Source organism: Macadamia integrifolia, chromosome 9, assembly GCF_013358625.1.
Source record: "Macadamia integrifolia cultivar HAES 741 chromosome 9, SCU_Mint_v3, whole genome shotgun sequence".
Classification (NCBI taxonomy): domain Eukaryota; kingdom Viridiplantae; phylum Streptophyta; class Magnoliopsida; order Proteales; family Proteaceae; genus Macadamia; species Macadamia integrifolia.
In genome coordinates this window covers 24,718,478-24,737,183 of record NC_056565.1, presented here as the reverse complement: position 1 = coordinate 24,737,183, position 18,706 = coordinate 24,718,478, and the positions used below count along the sequence as shown (strand labels likewise).

Sequence of the window (18,706 nt, the reverse complement as noted above, 5' to 3'; positions counted from 1 at the left end):
AAAAAAAAAAAAAAAAGAAGGTAAAATCTTCACATAAGAATCACATCAATATACATCACACTAATAGTCACCTTCATCATTTAACAATCACTCCCATGAACTCATGTCACACGTAAACACCATTCAGAATAAGTATAAAATACAAGCATACCAAACATCTCGTCATACTATCAAACCACACACTTTGGTGTAACCCTACTATAATCTACTTACCTCAACCTGCAAGTCTTCTATTTCCACCCTCCGAGCTCTAGATGCTCAAGTCAAACACAACTTGCAATTAATTACATCTCCCTTTAATCCCCCAGTTCAAAAACTAATTCAAATACCTCACTTTCTACTCAAAAGTCAACCCTCCCAGACATAAGTTAAACTCTAGGAAACAATTTCCAACACATATTATCACCCTTCCGAAGATGAGAATGATCAGCTAAGTGATAAAGGAGTACTACAATCTCAAAGTGTAACTTTCAAATTTCAGTAAATCTGAAATTATCCTCAATCCGTTGGACAGATGGTCCCCAAATTCGCATTGAATCCTCCCCTAGGACGGCTCTACAAACCCCAAAGTATGCCCAAAAGTTAACAGTTGGATTTTAAGCAACTAGGGACATACAAGTTCATGTGTCCCAATTTTTCCTCAATTTCATGCTTTTATAAGTAAGATGCAAATCGATAATCAGATTTTCTCCCTAAGTGGATCGATTCTCTCTCTATGGTAGGGGAACCAATGGTAACCAAAAATGGGTCTCTATATAGCAAGATTTGAAGAAAAATCAAAGATCAAGATTTGGACAAAAATAGACATTTCTATAGATCCAACCAAGAATTAATATTAGGGACCTTTCGATAGGCCCAAATTAGAATCGATTACCCCACTTAGGCAGCCCAAAGATCCCAAAAATCTTTGCCATAACTAACCAACACAAGGTCCCAATATTTGGTTCCCAAGAAAATAATATTGGATTTGATCACATGGGTCCCATATTAAGTCTAAAAAAAAATAACCGATTAATTTAATTTGGGTCCCAAAAAGAATAATATATTTGGTCCCTATGAATTGAATCCCAAACCTTTATAAAGAATATTAGATTTGGGTCACGGGTTGGCCATCATCTGCAAGAGCCCTATTGAGTCCCAAAAGAAGAACCAATCCCAACAACTTAAACTAAAAAGAATATTATATTATTAGGGTCCCAAAAACCATAAATATTGGATCATAAATGAAGAAACCATCATCCGCAAGATCCCTATTGGGTCTCAAAAGAAAAACAACAGAACCACGACTAAAACTAAAGATAAAAGGACATCATTACCTGAAGAAGGCAGAAAAACAAAAGAGTAGGCACCAAAATCCCCCTTCCTCTCCCCTTTCTTTCTCACGATCCTGCTTTCTTTCCCTTTCTTTCTTTCTTTCTCAGAGTCCTGCCTTCTCTCCTTCTCTCTTTCTTTCATAGCCCACGTCTCTTTCCCCCCTCTTTATGTCTCTCTCTCTTCCCCACGGTTCTCTTCTATTTTCTCTCTCACGTCTCTCTCTCTTCCCCACGGTTTTCTTCTATTTCTCCCCCTCTCCCCCTCTCTCACTCTTCTAACTTCACGGCTTGTCTAAATGGGGTGGGATCCACAAACTAAAAGAAAGAATCCTAAAAATAAAAGAAAAGAATCTTAAAAGTAAAAGAAAAAGAATTCAATTAAATAAACTCTCTTCTTTACTCTAATAACAAGATTTGAACCTAGGACCTTCACTTGATTAATGTCTCAACCTAACCACTAGGTTAGCACATGAAGTTATTAAATGAAATCTAACTTTAAATATTTAAGCAAGATTAGAAAATAACACAAAAAGATATAAAATCTAAGGTTTCAAAATTTGGGGCATTACATCCTCCCCCACTGAAAAGAAAATTCCATCCTCGAAATTTCACTCACCTGTCACCGCCTCAGGTGATGCCTTGGCATCCTGCTCTGTCAGTGCATAAACTCTTGCATGTGCCTTGGACTTTTGTCCATCTTGATTACCTTGGTTTCTTAGATTATATATCTTTTTGTGTTATTTTATAAACTTGCTTCAATATTTAAAGTTATATTTGATTTAATAACTTAATGTGCTAACCTAGTTGTTAGGTTTAGACATTAATCAAGTGAAAGTCCTAGGTTCAAATCTTGTTATTAAAGTAAATAACAGAGTTTTATTTAATTGAATTCTTTTTCTTTTACTTTTAAGATTATTTTCTTTTAGTTTTTAAAACATTCTTTGTGGACCCCACCCCATTTAGACAAACCGTGAAGTTAAAAGAGAGAGAGAGAGAGAGAGAGAGAGAGAAGGGAAATAGAAGAAAACCGTGGGGAAGAGAGAGAGGTGTGAGAGAGAAAATAGAAGAGAACTGTGGGGAAGAGAAAGAGACGTGAAGCGGGGAAAGAGAGAAGAGACATGGGCTATAAAAGAAAGAAAGAGAGAAGGAGAGAAGGCAAGACCGTGAGAAAGAAAGGGAGAGGAAGGGGGATTTTGGTGTCTACTCTTCTGTTTTTCTACCCTCTTCAGGTAATGACGTCCTCTTATCTTTAGTTTTAGTCGTGGTTCTGTTGTTTTTCTTTTGAGACCTAATAATATAATATTCTTTTTAGTTTAAGTTGTTGGTACTGGTTCTTCTTTTAGGACTCAATAGGGGTCTTGCAGATGATGGTTTCTTCATATGTGACCCAATATTTAGGGTTTTTGGGACCCATTAGGGTTTTTCTTGGGACCCAAACTGTGATCCAATATGGGACAGAACCTGTGACCCAAATCTAATATTCTTTATAAAGGTCTGGGATTCAATTCATAAGGTCCAAATATATTATTCTTTTTGGGACCCAAATTAAATTGATCAATTATTTTTTTTAGACCCAATATGGGACCCATGTGATCAAATCCAATATTATTTTCTTAAAACCAAATATTGGGACATTGTGCTGGTCAGATAGGGCAAAGATTTTTTAGATTCTCTGGGCTTCCTAAGAGGGGTAATCGATTCTAATTTAGGGCCTATCGAAGGTCCCTAACATTAATTCTGGGTTGGATCTACAGAAGTGTCCATTATTGTCTAAATCTTGATCTTTGATTTTGCTTTAAATCTAGCTATACAGAGACCCATGTTTTGTTACCATTGGCTTCCTTACCATAGAGAGAGAATCAATCCACTCAGGGAGAAAATATGATTCTTGATTTGCATGTTACTTATAAACCCATTAAATTGAGGAAAATTGGGAGACCTAAACTTGTATTTCCCTAATTGCTTAAAATCCAACATTTAACTTTTGGGCATACTTTGGGTGTTAGTAGAGCCGTCCAGGGGAGGTTTCAATCCGAATTTGGGGACCATCTGTCCAACGGATTGAGAGTAATTTCAGATTTACTGAAATCTGAAAGTTACACTTTGAGATTGTAGTTTTTCTAATTACTCTTTGATCACTCAGCTAATCATTCTCATCTTCGGAAGGGTGATAATACGTGTTGAGGGGAATTGTTTCCTAGAGTTTGACCTGTCTGGGAGGGTTGACTCTTTAGATTGACTTTTGAGTAGAAAGTGAGGTATTTGAATTAGTTTTTGAACTGGGAGATTAAAGGGAGATGTAATTAATTGCAGGTTGTGTTTTGACTTGAGCATTCAGAGCTCAGAGGGTGGAAGTAGGAGACTTGAAGGCTGACGTAAGTGGATTATAGTAGGGTTACACCACAGGTGTGTGGTTTGATAGTATGACGAGATGTTTGGTATGCTTGTATTTTATACTTATTCTGAATGGTGTTTACGTGTGACATGAGTTCATGGGAGTGATTGTTAAATGATGAAGGTGACTATTAGTGTGATGTATATTGATGTGATTCTTATGTGAAGATTTTACCTATGTTTTTTTTTTTTTTTTTTTTTTATTTATTTTATTTTATTTTATTTTTTTTAAGAAAGTGATTTTATGAACAGTGATTTTGTGAAAGTGTGAAAAGAGAAAGTGTGTGAGGGTATATAAACTACTCCGTATCAAACCAGAGAGAGGTGTCACGTTGAGCCGTGGGACTTATACCCATTGTGCATAGTGGCGTATATTTAGTCATAGAGTGGTGACAACAGTGTGATTGTATGATCGTGTGATTGTGGGGGCCGTATTTCCCTCTCGTATTATGGACGGTGGTAGCTTATTTCCCTCAGTGCTGGCTAAAGTGTGATAAAAAGGGATATTTTTTTAAAGTGATCGCGTTTGATCAAAAGTGTGATTTGAGAAACTAAAATTGTTTGTTTTAACTGTTGTTTTTGTTTGATTGTTTACCCTGTGATGAGCTTTTACTCTTTTCCCTTATTGAGCTGTTGATCTTAACCCATTATTTTAACATCACAGATAATTGAGAGGAATGTATGTTTGGAGCTGGAGTTTGAGGGCGACTTGAAGCTACTATCAGTTTATTTTATTTTATTAGATGATTGTAGTAGGATGTAAACTCTGGCAGAGTGTTTTTATTTAAATTTGAGATTGCACCTTAGATTGCCACCAGTAGGTAAGATTTGGGATATTTTATCTATTGAGTAGTTGTTTTATTTTGTTGACACATGAATATTATGAGTTCTCATATGCCTATTTGTTTTGGTGAATGTTTGGATCATTTGATCATTGCCCGCGAGGGCTGTACCCTTACCTTTATTTGGGTTTGGGTCATGAGGAGTAGATGATGCCAAATCAAAAGAGAGAGAGAGAGAGAGAGAGAGAGAGAGAGAGAGAGAGAGAGAGTACAAAACAGCACATCCCTCTCTCCTCAACAGTGGACATAGGCAGGGTAGAGCCGTGGAGGTGGTGATCAGAGGATGCAGGGGAAGTCAGGATAAAATCGTTAAGAAGCGTGGATGTCTGAGAGAAGGAAACTGTATTGGGTAGTTTTGTAATACTTATCTTTATCTTGGGTAATTCAATTAAAGGAAAGATTGGGTAGGCAATTTGGTAAAGGGAAACTCATTTGTAGGTAATTTTCCCAATAAGAAATGCCAACCCATTTAAGTGTTTTTTACAGGAGTGCACATCCACGCACTTCCATTTTCTACTCTGCTCCAACATCATTTATGGATGAAGCCGAATCAGAGGTCTATCAAGCCTCTTGAGATTTGCTCATAACGATCAAATTATATCTGGTCTTGTTTCCACTCAGCAAACAACTGAAACAAGCCTTTCCCCCTCTCCTTGGTAGGTATGGTTCATAGCCCATAAAATAGTACCACTGCAGCAAGGGGGTATCAAAAATTGGTTTGGTCCAGTTTCGGTCAGTCCAAATCAGTTTTATGCATGTACCAGTGCAAACTGAAGCCGAACCGTTAAGGTAAGATTGATTCGGCCTAGTCGGTTTTGGGTTTTTATCTGGTTTCTTTAACATGCCCTTATTGGTTTGATAACAGTTCAGTTTCATCATCCATATATATAAATATATATATATATATATATAAAAGAAAAAATACAAACGCAAATAGTTTTTTTATCGGTTTCCGTTGGTTTTTCAGTTTTGGTTGGTCTTAACGTTTTGTTTCGGTCTTGTATCAGTTCCTAAAAAAACTAAACTGAACATGACCAATAAGGAAATCGGTTGGCTTGAGTTTTCCAGTCGTTCTAACAGGTTTAGGTTGAATTTTGACACCCCTAACTGCAGCATACCTAAAGAATATTTATATTTTAGGTTAATTATGGGTGGAGCCAGACTGACAAAAAAAACAGTATCTGCAACCTTTATGTTCCATCTACTCATAAACTAAGAAATAAAAAGTGGAAGCTTCACGGGCTCAATATCCACATCAGATGTACCTAAACAAGCCCAGTGAACAATGACTCAGCAATAGAACTCCAACACTTTGTCTCGGTGGTTGGTGGAAATGTTGAGCAAAATTGGGAAATATATAAATTAATATCATCACTTGATAGTTGAATAAATTAATTGTCATCACTTGATAGTTGATTGTACTATGGGCAGAGACATAATGTGAACCAAAACAGATTAAACCTTTGAATATCCAACCCACCATCCTAATGTGTTATACCACACACTAATAAATATGTATAGCCTCAAGCACGGGTATTCTGATCAGAACACACATAACCCCCATGTCCAAACATTGACTTTTTCATCTTGGAAATGAACTAAATCATGGGCCAAAAATCTACTCATACAACAAGTCATATAGAGATCTTACGATGTGAAACTGTATGTATGGTTTTTAGAGCCAGCCTGACGCAAATAGAACATGGAATTGGGCTTATTTTAGCGAAAATAAGCATGGTTGGATTATATATGTATTGGGCCTATGAGCCAATGGGTTTTCTTTGTAATAGGCCACTTTACTGGGCCTAAAATATGGGAAAGAGGCAATAATATGAGATTTACTTTACAATTTACTTGGAGACCTGTAGTCTTTTATTTCTTTTTTTATTTGTCATTAAAGTGCTTTAGTTAGGCTGGATGAGGTCTCTATAAGTCCAGCCTTTTTTTAAGCGCAGTTTTAGTAGGAGTTGACTAACTCCAAGGTAGGTTATTGACTGGAGGAGTTTTAGGCCTAGTTTGACTACTGTTTTGAGTTTAAACAGTCCATTCAACCAGAAAATTGGCCAGATCGTACTTTCTGATCATCTCATATTGAAATTCACTTGAATTTCAGTTTTGTTTCCTTCTCTGCAATTATGGAATTTTTCTGGTTGCTAGATCCTAACCATTAGGTCGTAGGAACTATATTACAACCTCTATGAATAATGGGCCGGAGAATCAAAGCCTGCCTCATCGGATTAAGAAAAATTTTCCTATTTAGCATATTTTCACACTCATTAGGATCTAGGATTAACCACTATACAATTCGAAAAGAGGGGAATGGTTACAAGAGAGAATTTGAATCCAAAGGAGAACATCAAGAATTTAAGATCAAGGAAAGGGTTGGATAATAGACCTTATGGAAACTATCCAAACAATGGCATGATCTCACAGAATATTTAAAATAAATAAATAAATAAAAATAAAGGATGGACTAAACGGGGCAGTTAAAAATCTCAACCCTCTAGAGCAAGCAATTGGAATAGGGTAGTTTTCACCAAAGAATACCAATTATTAAATAAGAGTAACAACCCAAATAATAATTAAAGAAGAAAAAGAAAAGAAAAAAACCACCAAATATAAAATACCTGACCTGAAATATGATGGAAATTTCAAAAATTTACCAAGAACTATAGTAGAAAAACATGAACAACAATAACAATCATAAGACCGGAAGGAAAACTATTAACCACAGCCGACAGCAAAGGCTTCGATCACAGCAATCAAATAATCTAAACCAAACTGAAATGTGTCCACTCGTCTAAAAGACTCATTGACTTCCTCGTTCTAAAAGACCAACATTAGAGCAGGTAAGACTCTTGAATAACTCATACAAGCTTTAAGATCAAACAGGAAAAAAAAAGTTGAGGGGGTGGAAAGAAGCACAATTACAATCAATTTCCCAATTCAAATACTACTAATTAGGAAACTGAATTTACTACTTACAACTAGTAAGTTACTTTCAGAAATAAACAAAAATAAAACTAATTCCCATGCATCGGAAACTTCCTTCAAGATTCTCCTAATGGATGAAGTGGTGTGTAACTTTGATAACAATAGGACCAAAAATGAAGTGGTGAGATTTGATGATAAGGAGATACAGCAAAGTGAAAATTTTAGTGTACCTAAAAGGAGGACGTTGAGATGGATGAGTAGTAAAACTAGAAAAGATTAAATATGGAATGAACAAACTAGATCTAATTTAGAAGTAACTCTGATACATGATAAGTTATGAGAAAGTCATTTGAAGTGGCATAGACGTGCAATGGAGGCCTTTGAAGTTTGAATGCTCAGTATGGATGGGGGACTTGATTCAGATTGAAAGAGCTAAAAGGGCCAGGGGTAGGCCCAAAATGACTCGAAAATAAGTGGTTAGAAAGACATACATAGCTTAGGTAACAAGTAACTTTGAATAGAGCTGAACAGAGAAAAAGGATCTATGTAGCTGACCCCACTTAGTTGGGATAAGGCTGAGTTGCGTTGAGTTGAGTTGAAGTAATAGCAATATTAAAAGGAAGTCAAAATAAACTGAAACAAAATCAATACACAAGGGTCTCCAAACATGAAAATTGAAGCAATATGCTCATGAGATGAGATGGTATAACCCATGTTGCATTAAGCCCATACCTTATGAGGTGAATCATTAATAATGTCGGGTATTGCATCAGTGATAGGCATTGCATCAGCTGAGGCCACTGGTTTCTCTGGGGCACCAGTCTGCATGAAAATAGCAACTGTCTGAATACCTGCTACATGAATGGTAACCACAATATACCTCAGAAACTGAAAGGACTACTAGAAAGTACTACTTGAACCAAAATAGCCTCTTGAGCACAAATAGAAGATGAAGCAGATGTAAGTAAAATGAACCTCATGTGATGAAAAGGAAAACGATGAGTTTTGATATTGAATACTGGTCTAGAAATAACATAAAAAAATGTGAATGTTCACATGAAAATTAAAGTTGGAACTCCATCAAAGGCAATAAACTTTATAACCAAAACACAAGCAGAAACAGTGAAGTTTCTGTGCGATAAAGTTGAAGATGAATTGACGGATTCATAAGGAAAGTCTCTGTACCAGTCCCCATTAAATAATATACAAAATACAATCACATAAAAATAAGGGTTGCAGTACAGATAACTTTATCTATCTCTAAAATAAGGGTTGCAGTACAGATAACTTTATCTCTCTCTCTAATTAATAAAAGAATTCAAGAACAGAAAAGATTAAGGAAGCACAAAATCATCCAAATATAAAGAAAAAACCAAGAAGAAGACATACATGGACCCTTCTAGTTGGAAAAGAAAGCCACCAAAACATCAGATTATACAGTGTAGACAGGTAGAACCAACCAAATACATTTGAATCCAAGGATAGAAGACCCAAAACACACAACATATAAGCCTTTCAACCGACCCTGGAACATAAGCAAACACATCCTGATAAATACAACTAATTGGCATTCTTCATAAGATACAGCTTTGAGACACATCAAATCATCAATGTGTCATGAACTTCCTCAGGAAAACCACCCGAATTAACATTTACGTATATATATATATATATATTTTTTAAATCATTACTAAAGAGAACACTCTTTATTCGTCAACTGCCTGCCACCCACCCTCCGTTCAGAATCAGGATAACTCTATATAACCAAATCCTGAGACATTACCCTCAAGATATGGCATAACAAGTATAATGTCTATCCAGCACAAGGTACTTTGTGGTCCATCACATCTAATCAATACACATCTTTCAGCTTCTCATGCAGGATATAAACGTCCCATCTATCCACCTCGCATGGCCTCATGACTGAACTCAATGAATTAGTTATATAGGGCAAAGCAAAGATTGGATAAACTTTCGGTTGCCAAATACACTCCCGAACTACAGAAAAATATCGTTCCAAGCAACATCAACTCTTTTTGAGCAAATCTTTTTTTGACTTCTTTTCCCAGTTCTATCCTCAACGAATCCACCCTTTACTACCTCTACAACCCAATATCCACACCAAATATGAAGGAAATGTGAATGTAAGTGGCCTAACACAATAAATTTAAACTGTATGATTGTAAATTTAGACATTTAATGAAACAGTATGTTGTGTAGGGTATTTTCTACACAACAGTATATCACAAACCACTAGGAATATTTTAGTCCATGGTTGTCAAGGTGACAATGCACTCCATGAGGTTCAAAGCAACCACTCACCTTGGTGCCAAGGCACCCACACCCAAAACTCAATGATCTTGCCCTCAAAAAATTAAGGGCGTACCCACTGCACGAGGCTCTCACCACTGCTGGCTTTGGGAGTGGAGTAATCATCTCTCTTTACTCCCCTTGCATGTTTCTACAATCTCACATCTACCCTTATGTTCTATACTTGGACCTTTATAACCCGACATAAAATACTTTTACATTTATAAGCTGAAAAACAACTGGAAAATATGATCTGGGATATAACAAAAGGCATTCCCTTTGGGCACCTTGACCTTCGCAAGGCGTCACCTAGGTGTCAAGGCTGTTGCCACTGCCGAGGCTCACCTTGGTACCATGACAACTATGTTTTAGTCTTTACTCAAAGTGGAAATAACACATTTTAATCCTCCTGTTTAGTTCAAGGAAATACTGAAACTGACGGTTTATTGACCAAAATGGTAATGGACTAAATACTCTGGAAATTTTTATCAATGTAGTCAACAGGCTGTGTTACCAAGATGCAGGAGCGGTTGTCGTAATCTGACACAGATGCAGACACACGAAGCCCAACTCAGAAAATCCTAAGAAGGATTTGGGGATAAAATTATTTTTAATTTTTAAATATTATTTACTATTTCTTATTATAAAATACTTTTATTAATTTTATAGAGAAATATCTAAAATAAAAACTTTTAATGAGGGTCACAAGCACTAACTAATAAAAGATTCCCAGATAAGTGCTTTTAAGCAAGGATTCACAGCCGAAGCTATGGACCTTAGGTCTATACATCCTCTGTCTTTAAGAGTAGAGAGAGAGAGAGAGAGAGAGATGCAGTTTGTCAGATAAAAAGACAATAGAAAAGAGCCGGAACTGGTAAGCTACAACCCCCCCTTCTTCTGTTGCTTCTTTTTCTTCTTTTTCTCTTGAGACTCCAGGGCTGCTCTTCATCCGCCACCTCCTCACTCTGCTGCGCTTTCTCCTCCTTACCTTTTCCTTTTCTTTCACCTTTTCAATCACCACTGAATCCGTCCTGCACCCATAGCTGAATCCTTGTCCACATGTATGACACAATTCAACCAGGATATGGACAATCTGAATAACATAGTCAACTGGGAAACTCCAGCTAGCAACAGTAGTCCATCAAACAAAACCGAAAGCAAAAGTAGTCCATCAAAACTAAACAGGAACTTTTCCACAATCTATAGACAACCATTGCAAGAATGCATGCTCTGAAGAGATAAGATAGTAGAGTAACCCAACAACAACAATAGGTCCTAGGCTCCTAGCAATGGTTTTGTAAGGATGAAAGGGTGCCATCATAAGAAAGCCATCACACATGTGAATGTAGGCATGTGACAAGATTAAAAAATCCAATTGTAAAAAAAAAATCCATTGATGAAAACCTAGTAAATGCTAGGGAGTACAGATAATGGCAACATGGTAACAGTCCCAACAGGAATACATTTCATACCATCTCGCAAAGTTTCCCATCAAATAAGACCAAACACAAAAATGTAGATAGAAATGACTCTCCCAAGCGCTGAGATCAGTGAAGTTCAATGGTGCAAAGAAAGCAGCAATCACATCATAATTGCCACTGCACCTGGAAGTGGTTCTTCTAGGAGTCCTCAGCTTCATCACAATCCTGAAGGTGAATTAGGACACACCCAACATAAATACCCTATTTAAGAGAGATTTTAACATGATGGTCAGACAATATCTCATCTTAGGAGACAGATATATCATGCCTCGTACAAACTAAATCCAGACAAAACTAAATTAACAGTCATGAAGATAAATAATCTGTATTTCCAGGGGCAAGGCCCAGTGTGGCAAGAAATGACACAATAATGAGAATGATAACAGACACAGTATCCTCTCCTGGCCTCAAGCATATGTAATCATTACAGTTTCTAAGGCTCAAAAGTAATTAGATATAACGACACAAGGATGGGAAATTCGACGCCTGAGATCTAATGGGAACTGGGAAGCTCTCACTGTTTACTACTCTTTCCACTTCTGGAATTAAGATTCGATGGGTCTAATACACAGCTATTGCTAAATATAGACATTTCCCTCCATAGCACTTCAACTTTTTCCTCCCAGAACCTGTTATAGCTTAATACATCTATTTCAAAGAGAAGAAAGATGTGAATAGCAATTATTAGCAGGGAGAGAAACCAGCAGCCCGTAACAAGACTTTCACCATGGGAACCACAGCTTTTCCATCCTAGACTATATTTCAACCCAGCTTCAGAGAAGAATTTTAACCAGATTTAGCTGAAATTCCAGGAATTTGGTTGGAATCCAAAGAAATTATAAGTACACTATTAGATAAGAACCCAGGTTCTTATATCTCCCCAGGATCTCTTCCTACTTATTCTCTACAACAACTCAACCTATTTCTTTTCTACCAGTTATCTATTTCCTTTCTATATTTCTGATTTCTTTTATAAGGTTTCCCATGGGAAGAAAAATTCAAGACTAATATAAAAAAGAGATTTCTGAAATTTTAGCAAAATTTGAAATCTTGATGATGCCATTGTATTTTCCAGGGACCGATGGTAAGTGACAATATCTGGAGCCGAGAAGTAGAATCACCAGCAAATAGATTGTTTATTAGTACTATTACATTCAATACAACGTTTTTCCAATTTCTGGTGCAAAATTGATCAGTTGGCAAAATCATTTTTAACAATTTGAACCAGTGACTACTACTCAAAGCATGGTTCCAACCATTAAAGTTTTCTATACAAATGAATCTTTCTTCACATTCCACTTGAAGCCACATCTTCTGATAAATTACAAGTGGATAGGTATTTCAGCAAATCTGTCAACTTTCCCAAAATTGGCAGCAAGGTTTTAAGTTTTGGTCAATACTTGCAGTTTCGAACGACAAAACTTGGTTTCGACATGGTCCGAGACAAAACCAAGGGTCAAAACTGATTTGGCCCAAGTTTCAACATGTTTCGCAAGTTTCAACCAAACCATGGTTGAACCGGTCAATATAAATCACAGGTTTCAGTCAAAACTCGCCAGATTTTGACAGGTTTTGGCCAAGAGCTCATATTTTGCAAGTTTTGACACTGCCAAGTGAAATTTTGCCCCAAAAAATGCAGTTTTTTTTCCTAAATCACTTGATTTCTACCCATCTTGTTGAATTCTTCTACTCATTTAACCCTTTGACAGCTTAGATTTGCATGATTGGAGTGTGAAGGTAACGTTTTTTTCCCAAATCTAATTTTTGGAAGAATTAGTACATAGACATAGTACTCAGTGCTTATAATAGGACTAGTGTATAGCAGCTAATTCATAGAATAGGTGCAAAATGGTAAAAATAGGCAGCACCAAAAAAAATATATATATATATTTTCTGGGCGTCTAGACCTAGGTTTCAATTTTGGGACACAGAAAATTCCAAGTTTTGGTCGAAACCTGGGAGGTTTTAGTTCTGGCCAGGGTTGAAACCTGGAACCTTGATTGGAAGTTTGTACAAAGAAAAAAGGGTACATCATCATTTTGCCCACTGTTCGCAACTTGGAGCTACCCCCAAGTTTCCCTAGATGCATTCATTTTAACTCCATCTTTTGTACAATTTCCAATTATACATATCAACATCCTCAACTCCAGCGCACTCATTCTATGAACCATTTATCCCAATTGATAAACATTTTGTTCCATGGATACAGTATAATTCTCAAAATTCAAAAGTATGGTTGAAAAATTGGGGAATTTAGCCGTTTCATCAGCTATTAAATCTCCCAAAGGGTGTCAAGATTGAATGAGGAGCTGCAACTGAATAATCCAGTCTTTCTACATTCTGGTTTCTTTTATTCATCAATTCTCAATGTGAAGCTTCAGAACTTATTTTCCTTTATGGGCCCTGGAGAATTGCTGGTGAAAGGCATCTCTTGAAGATTCAATTGACAGATGGACTACTAATCTCAATCATATTCATACTACAAGATCATCTAATTACAAAGATATGTGTGATTCTTAACGAATGCATTATTTTCCAGGGTGCCACATCTGTTACTGCACTTTCCTTTGATTTCGTTGTTCAGGATCAGTTACTAGGTTTAAAGGATACTCGACTGGCTGGTATTTTTCAGGCTTGAGTTCCTAATGTCAGAGATTTTGGTCTTCAAGTCCCACATCTGTTTCTGACATATTTGGCTGGCCATACACAGGCAGGGATTTGATCATCACATAAAAATCTATCTGGCTCAGTGTTTTTTTTTTTTCTTTTTTTCTTTTTACTTGTTGGTCCAACTCAATTGTATGGTCCACCATGTATTGAACTTCACATTGTATAATGACTCTTATCAACTGTTCAACCTTTTTCAAAATAGTGATATTTAAACCATTTTTCAAGGGATCAAAACTTGAACTCTATTTAGGCTGAAAGTTATCAATGAATATAGCATTGAATGGACACCATTTCCACAAAATCTAAGCACCAACTAAGCTACCATATGGCAGGAAATAGTCCACCATGCTCCAGAACCATGTAGACCATCATTAGCTTGCATTAAAAGACAACAAAGCAACTTATATACACTCATGCCCAAATTGAGAAAAATTACACTTCCATCCAATCAAACATTTTTTTTTTATAAATATCTTCAAGAAGATAAAGCAAGAGATACAAAAATATATGATTACATGGTAAATCTTGTAATGACGACAATTGATTTTATCTGAAAAATGAAACAATGTATATGACTCGGCTGGCACTCTCCAACTTGAAGAAAAATAAATTTCCTTTTTTTTTTTGTTGGTGGGGGTGGGTGGGTTGGAATGATTGCCCCAGCTAAGAGAAGCTGTATTTAACCTGATGTAACATTTAAGAAATGGACACAATTCATTTTGATAAGTCTTAAGAAACTATTAAGTTATGCGAAATGACAGAAAATTTTTAAATGATGTCCAGTTGTCCAATGATACTTTTCCTTCAGAGAAGAGCATGGTACTGTATCATGCACATTTTACCTAGAACACAGGAGATGAGCAAACCCAAACTTGGAAAGTAAGAAGTTAGTAGTATGTCCAGGTCAATTGGACCAGATCGATCCGAACCAGTTACGGAAACCTTAAAAGTGGCCCAAACAACTTATAGACCATGTTGGGAATATCCACCCCAAATGCTGGGAAACCAAGTTGAGGAAGGAATTCACACCCACAGTTTTGGGACATGTAATATTATTATTCAACCTAATGCAAACTATACTTCATAGAGAAATCCTTAAAGAATATAAAAGGCAAGCAAAGATCATCACAAACATGAAAACTTAAAAAAGTCAGTAATTAGCAATCTTACTGCTGGTTCAACAAAGTCTTTGGGGCGCCTGATTTTAAGAATTGAACCGAAAAAGGATCTGCCATCAAAAGAAAGAGCTGATGTAGCATCCTCTGGCGTAAGAAATTCCACAACAGCTTGCCCCTTCTCCTTGTTTATCTGCAATGAATTATAAGAGCAATAATTGGCAACCAGAAACACCAAGTGGCAATCCTATGCATGAAAATGACATTATTGTATCCATATCACTTACAATACAACTGATGCATGGCTTCGTTACTTGGAGATGATTAATACCCATTGACAACAAGAAATCATTAAGACACTCCATTAAGTCTTTCTCAGAAGCTGAAGCTGCTACATTTTCTAAATAAAGCCTTCTCAAAGGCCGAGTTGCCTGTGTAAGTTGAACCGAGTCAAGGGGGACATTCTTTATTATTGATATGGCATTTTGGGAAGCCCCAGACAACAATTTGGTCACATTTGATATAACTAGAGAAGCACTAGGCAAGTCTTGTGAATTTGACGAGGTAGTCTGGTCTGGTGGTTGGAAATTAGTCAACACTGAAGTAGAAGAAATGTTGTCCATTCCAGCAGGCCGATGATCCCACCCAAGATTTTTCCTATCTGGAGAACGAGGGGTTGGGGAAGGAGTCTTAACAGCAGCCTCAGTTCTTCTCTTACGAGGTGAATAACCACCAAGCCCACTTGAATTCCCACCATGCCGTCGATAATGACTACTTGAATGTTCTCCATTGCTAGATATTCTATACCTGTCAACATCAGAATGCTGCCTTGCTGACCTATCTCTGAAGGAACGAAATGATGTCTCTCCAAAATCCTGAGCATGATAAGACGTATGTCTGTGTGCTCTTGGGGAGACCGAGTGTGATCTCCTGTCTTTGTCCCTATCATGTTCCCGAGTTCTTGCACTTCTCCTTTTCAGCCTCATTTCCTCATAATGGGATTGGGATGACTCCTTCCTGGCCCGTTTCTCCGAATATTCTGAATCATGCCATTTTCCTGAATCACGTTTCTTTCCGTCATTTCCTGTTATTTCTAACCTACTTTCCTCGTCTTCCCCATTTTGGTGCTTTCTTTTGGCTTCTCTTTCAGATTTCCCCCTATCTCTGTCTACATATTTGTCCTTCCCCATTGTCTCTTTGAGATGCATCTTCTCAGATTCATTTTCAAAATCACCCCTTGATCGGTCATCATTTCTGCTTATGTGACGACTCCGTTTCTCACTGTTGTCTGATTTAGTTCTACTGGTCGAATCTTTGTTTGATTTCACCTTCAAGTTGGCGTCTATATTATGGATCTCTTTACCTTTAATTTTAAGTAGATTGTCCTCCTTCCTGGATGCATCTTCGTCTTTCTTTTTGGAGGTTTTCTTATCCTCCGAAACATGCTTCTTGACATTGAGGGTTTGCTTGTAACCTCCATCAGATTCGGAATAGTCAGCAACGCTTTTAACATTGTTTTTCCCTGATAACTTCCCCGGTTCTCCAGCTCTATCTTCAGCATCTGCAACCAGCTTCTTCTTTTTCCTTCCTAGCATTATTTCTTCGAAGCTGAATGGTCTTGTCCGAGCGGCAGTCCCTTCCTCAGACTTATCCATGGAAAGCCCATTGCCAGTGCCATATTTTTCTTTGTGCCGATTAATCCTGCTCATCTTCTCCAACATACAATCCTCACACTAATGAACTCCAATTCCCACAACAATATGGAAAACATTCAGCAATCCCACCAGAAGAAGATATGCCTAAGGTGTCACTTCGACTGCTTCTTACACAGTAACACTACAAAGATGAAGATAGATACATTCTTATGATCAAAGTCGGTGCAATTGGGCAGTTACTACATTCAACGAGCCCCAACTTACAACCCCTACAAGTACAAACACATATCATAAGGGTCAAATAAATGTAGCGAGAGATATTAAGCTGGAAAATAATGAAAGGACGGCTACAAAGTCTAAAGTCCAAAAGTATGATGGCAGCATTGTGCCTGCAATCAAGGGCAATAATAAATAAATTCAGAGGTGGTCAATCATAAAAACAAGCAATTCAGTGGATGAGAATATATCATTTGGATGGACATATGGAAACTCGAGATTTGCAGTTCCGAAGCAAACAGAGTCATTGTTCAAGAGCCACATCCAGGAAAAAATAATTTTTTCACATTGACATTTACTATTTCAGTGATTGAATTCTTGTTTTTCAGAGAAGATAAGAAAATCAATGTAAGTTGTGTCTGTGAGGTTTTTTTTTTTTTTTTTGTTGGGGGCGGGGGTGGGAACCCATTCACAAAGATGTCCCAGCATACTTCATAACATTCTTAGATGCATTTTTCTGCAACAACACTTGCTCTTCGTTTACCCATTTAATGGCAAGTAAGTAACCGCCTACTACTAACAAAACCACAACCAATTATTCCATAAACTCGTTGGTACTTCCAGCGGACTCTTATCTCCAATTCATATGCATTCCCTAAATCTGTCTTACTGGAAGCACTCATAAACCCAATTTTTCATGATTGGGCAAACCAGAAACCGCAAAATTACGTGATTTAGAAATAAACCACTCACGGCTGAATGCATAGATAAATCAAAAGACGATCCAGTCATAATGTGATTCTTCACGTAACAAAACCCAGCATTCTACTTTACAAATCTTAATCTCTTTCTGCATACCACCATTGAAATTCGCACAACAAACGAAGGGGTGAGGGTGGCGGATGGAAGAACGGTGGAACGAATAACATAGGTCACTACCAAAAGGAAAAATAAGGAAATTAAAGCAATTAGCTGACCTCAGTTGAACAATCACGTCTGAGTTCTCTGAAGTGCTTACGCGGCTTAAAAGGAAAGGAGTGTAGGGTTCAGTTTAGGGCTCGAAGAAAGCGAAGATGATTGGAGTCTGACGCTGGTCCTGCGGGAGTCCTCCCAGCCTTAAGATATGTTTGGAAGCCAAGAGATGAAAAGAAAATACAAGAAAAAATTCAAAAAAAATAATTAATTAATTCAAAGAAAGAGAGACCTAAAATAACCCAAAATTACATGATTGCCGCCCAAAGGTTTGCCTTTACAAAACTACTACCGACTCAAAGTTTAGTTATGAAAATACCCTTTTTTTTTTACAATGGCAACATAAAATCTAATGACCCGAGCATGAAGCATGAAAAACTCATGGAGTCAGAAATCAAAATTACATAATTGGACAATTCATGGAGTGGAGATTGACCTGGAGATTGGCCGAGATGTCACACATTCTAATGACATGGCTTTCTTTGCCAAGGACCAGGGTATCAACAAATATATTGATTGACCTTAGAATATAGTTGAAAGAGCAGTTAAGAATATAAAAGGCAAGCTCTCTAATATCCTGTAAGATATTGAGGACAGAAGAGGGTGGGGTATCAAAAGTCGAAAGATGGAGACCCAACAAATTACCTCATGTTGCATAGAATTACAGTCAAGTCATATTTATCATATTATATACAGTTTTTTACAAAACTTAGAACTTTTTCCTTTTTTCCAAAACAAGCAAAATTTTCCAATGAAAACTCATTAAATAATAAAATAATGTTAAAAACCATCCCATTACATATA

At 37.0% G+C, this 18,706-nt stretch overlaps 1 protein-coding gene across 3 annotated transcripts in view; it reads right to left on the bottom strand.

Moving 5' to 3' along the window:
• The window catches only part of LOC122090133 (splicing factor U2af large subunit B-like), a 27,038-nt gene extending 8,977 nt beyond the window's left edge, over positions 1-18,061 (bottom strand). For 2 of the 3 annotated variants that reach the window (XM_042659980.1, XM_042659982.1), the window contains exons 1-4: positions 17,908-18,061; positions 15,347-16,983; positions 15,115-15,252; positions 8,216-8,305 (exon numbers count right to left, since the gene is read on the bottom strand). In XM_042659980.1, coding sequence (XP_042515914.1) covers positions 8,216-8,305; positions 15,115-15,252; positions 15,347-16,780 — 1,662 coding nt within the window. In that variant the 5' untranslated portion in view covers positions 16,781-16,983; positions 17,908-18,061. Of the gene's footprint in view, positions 1-8,215; positions 8,306-15,114; positions 15,253-15,346; positions 16,984-17,683; positions 17,741-17,907 lie in introns of those variants that run through there. The other variant, XM_042659981.1, reaches the window with a different exon arrangement.
• Between the last annotated feature and the right edge of the window lie 645 nt (positions 18,062-18,706).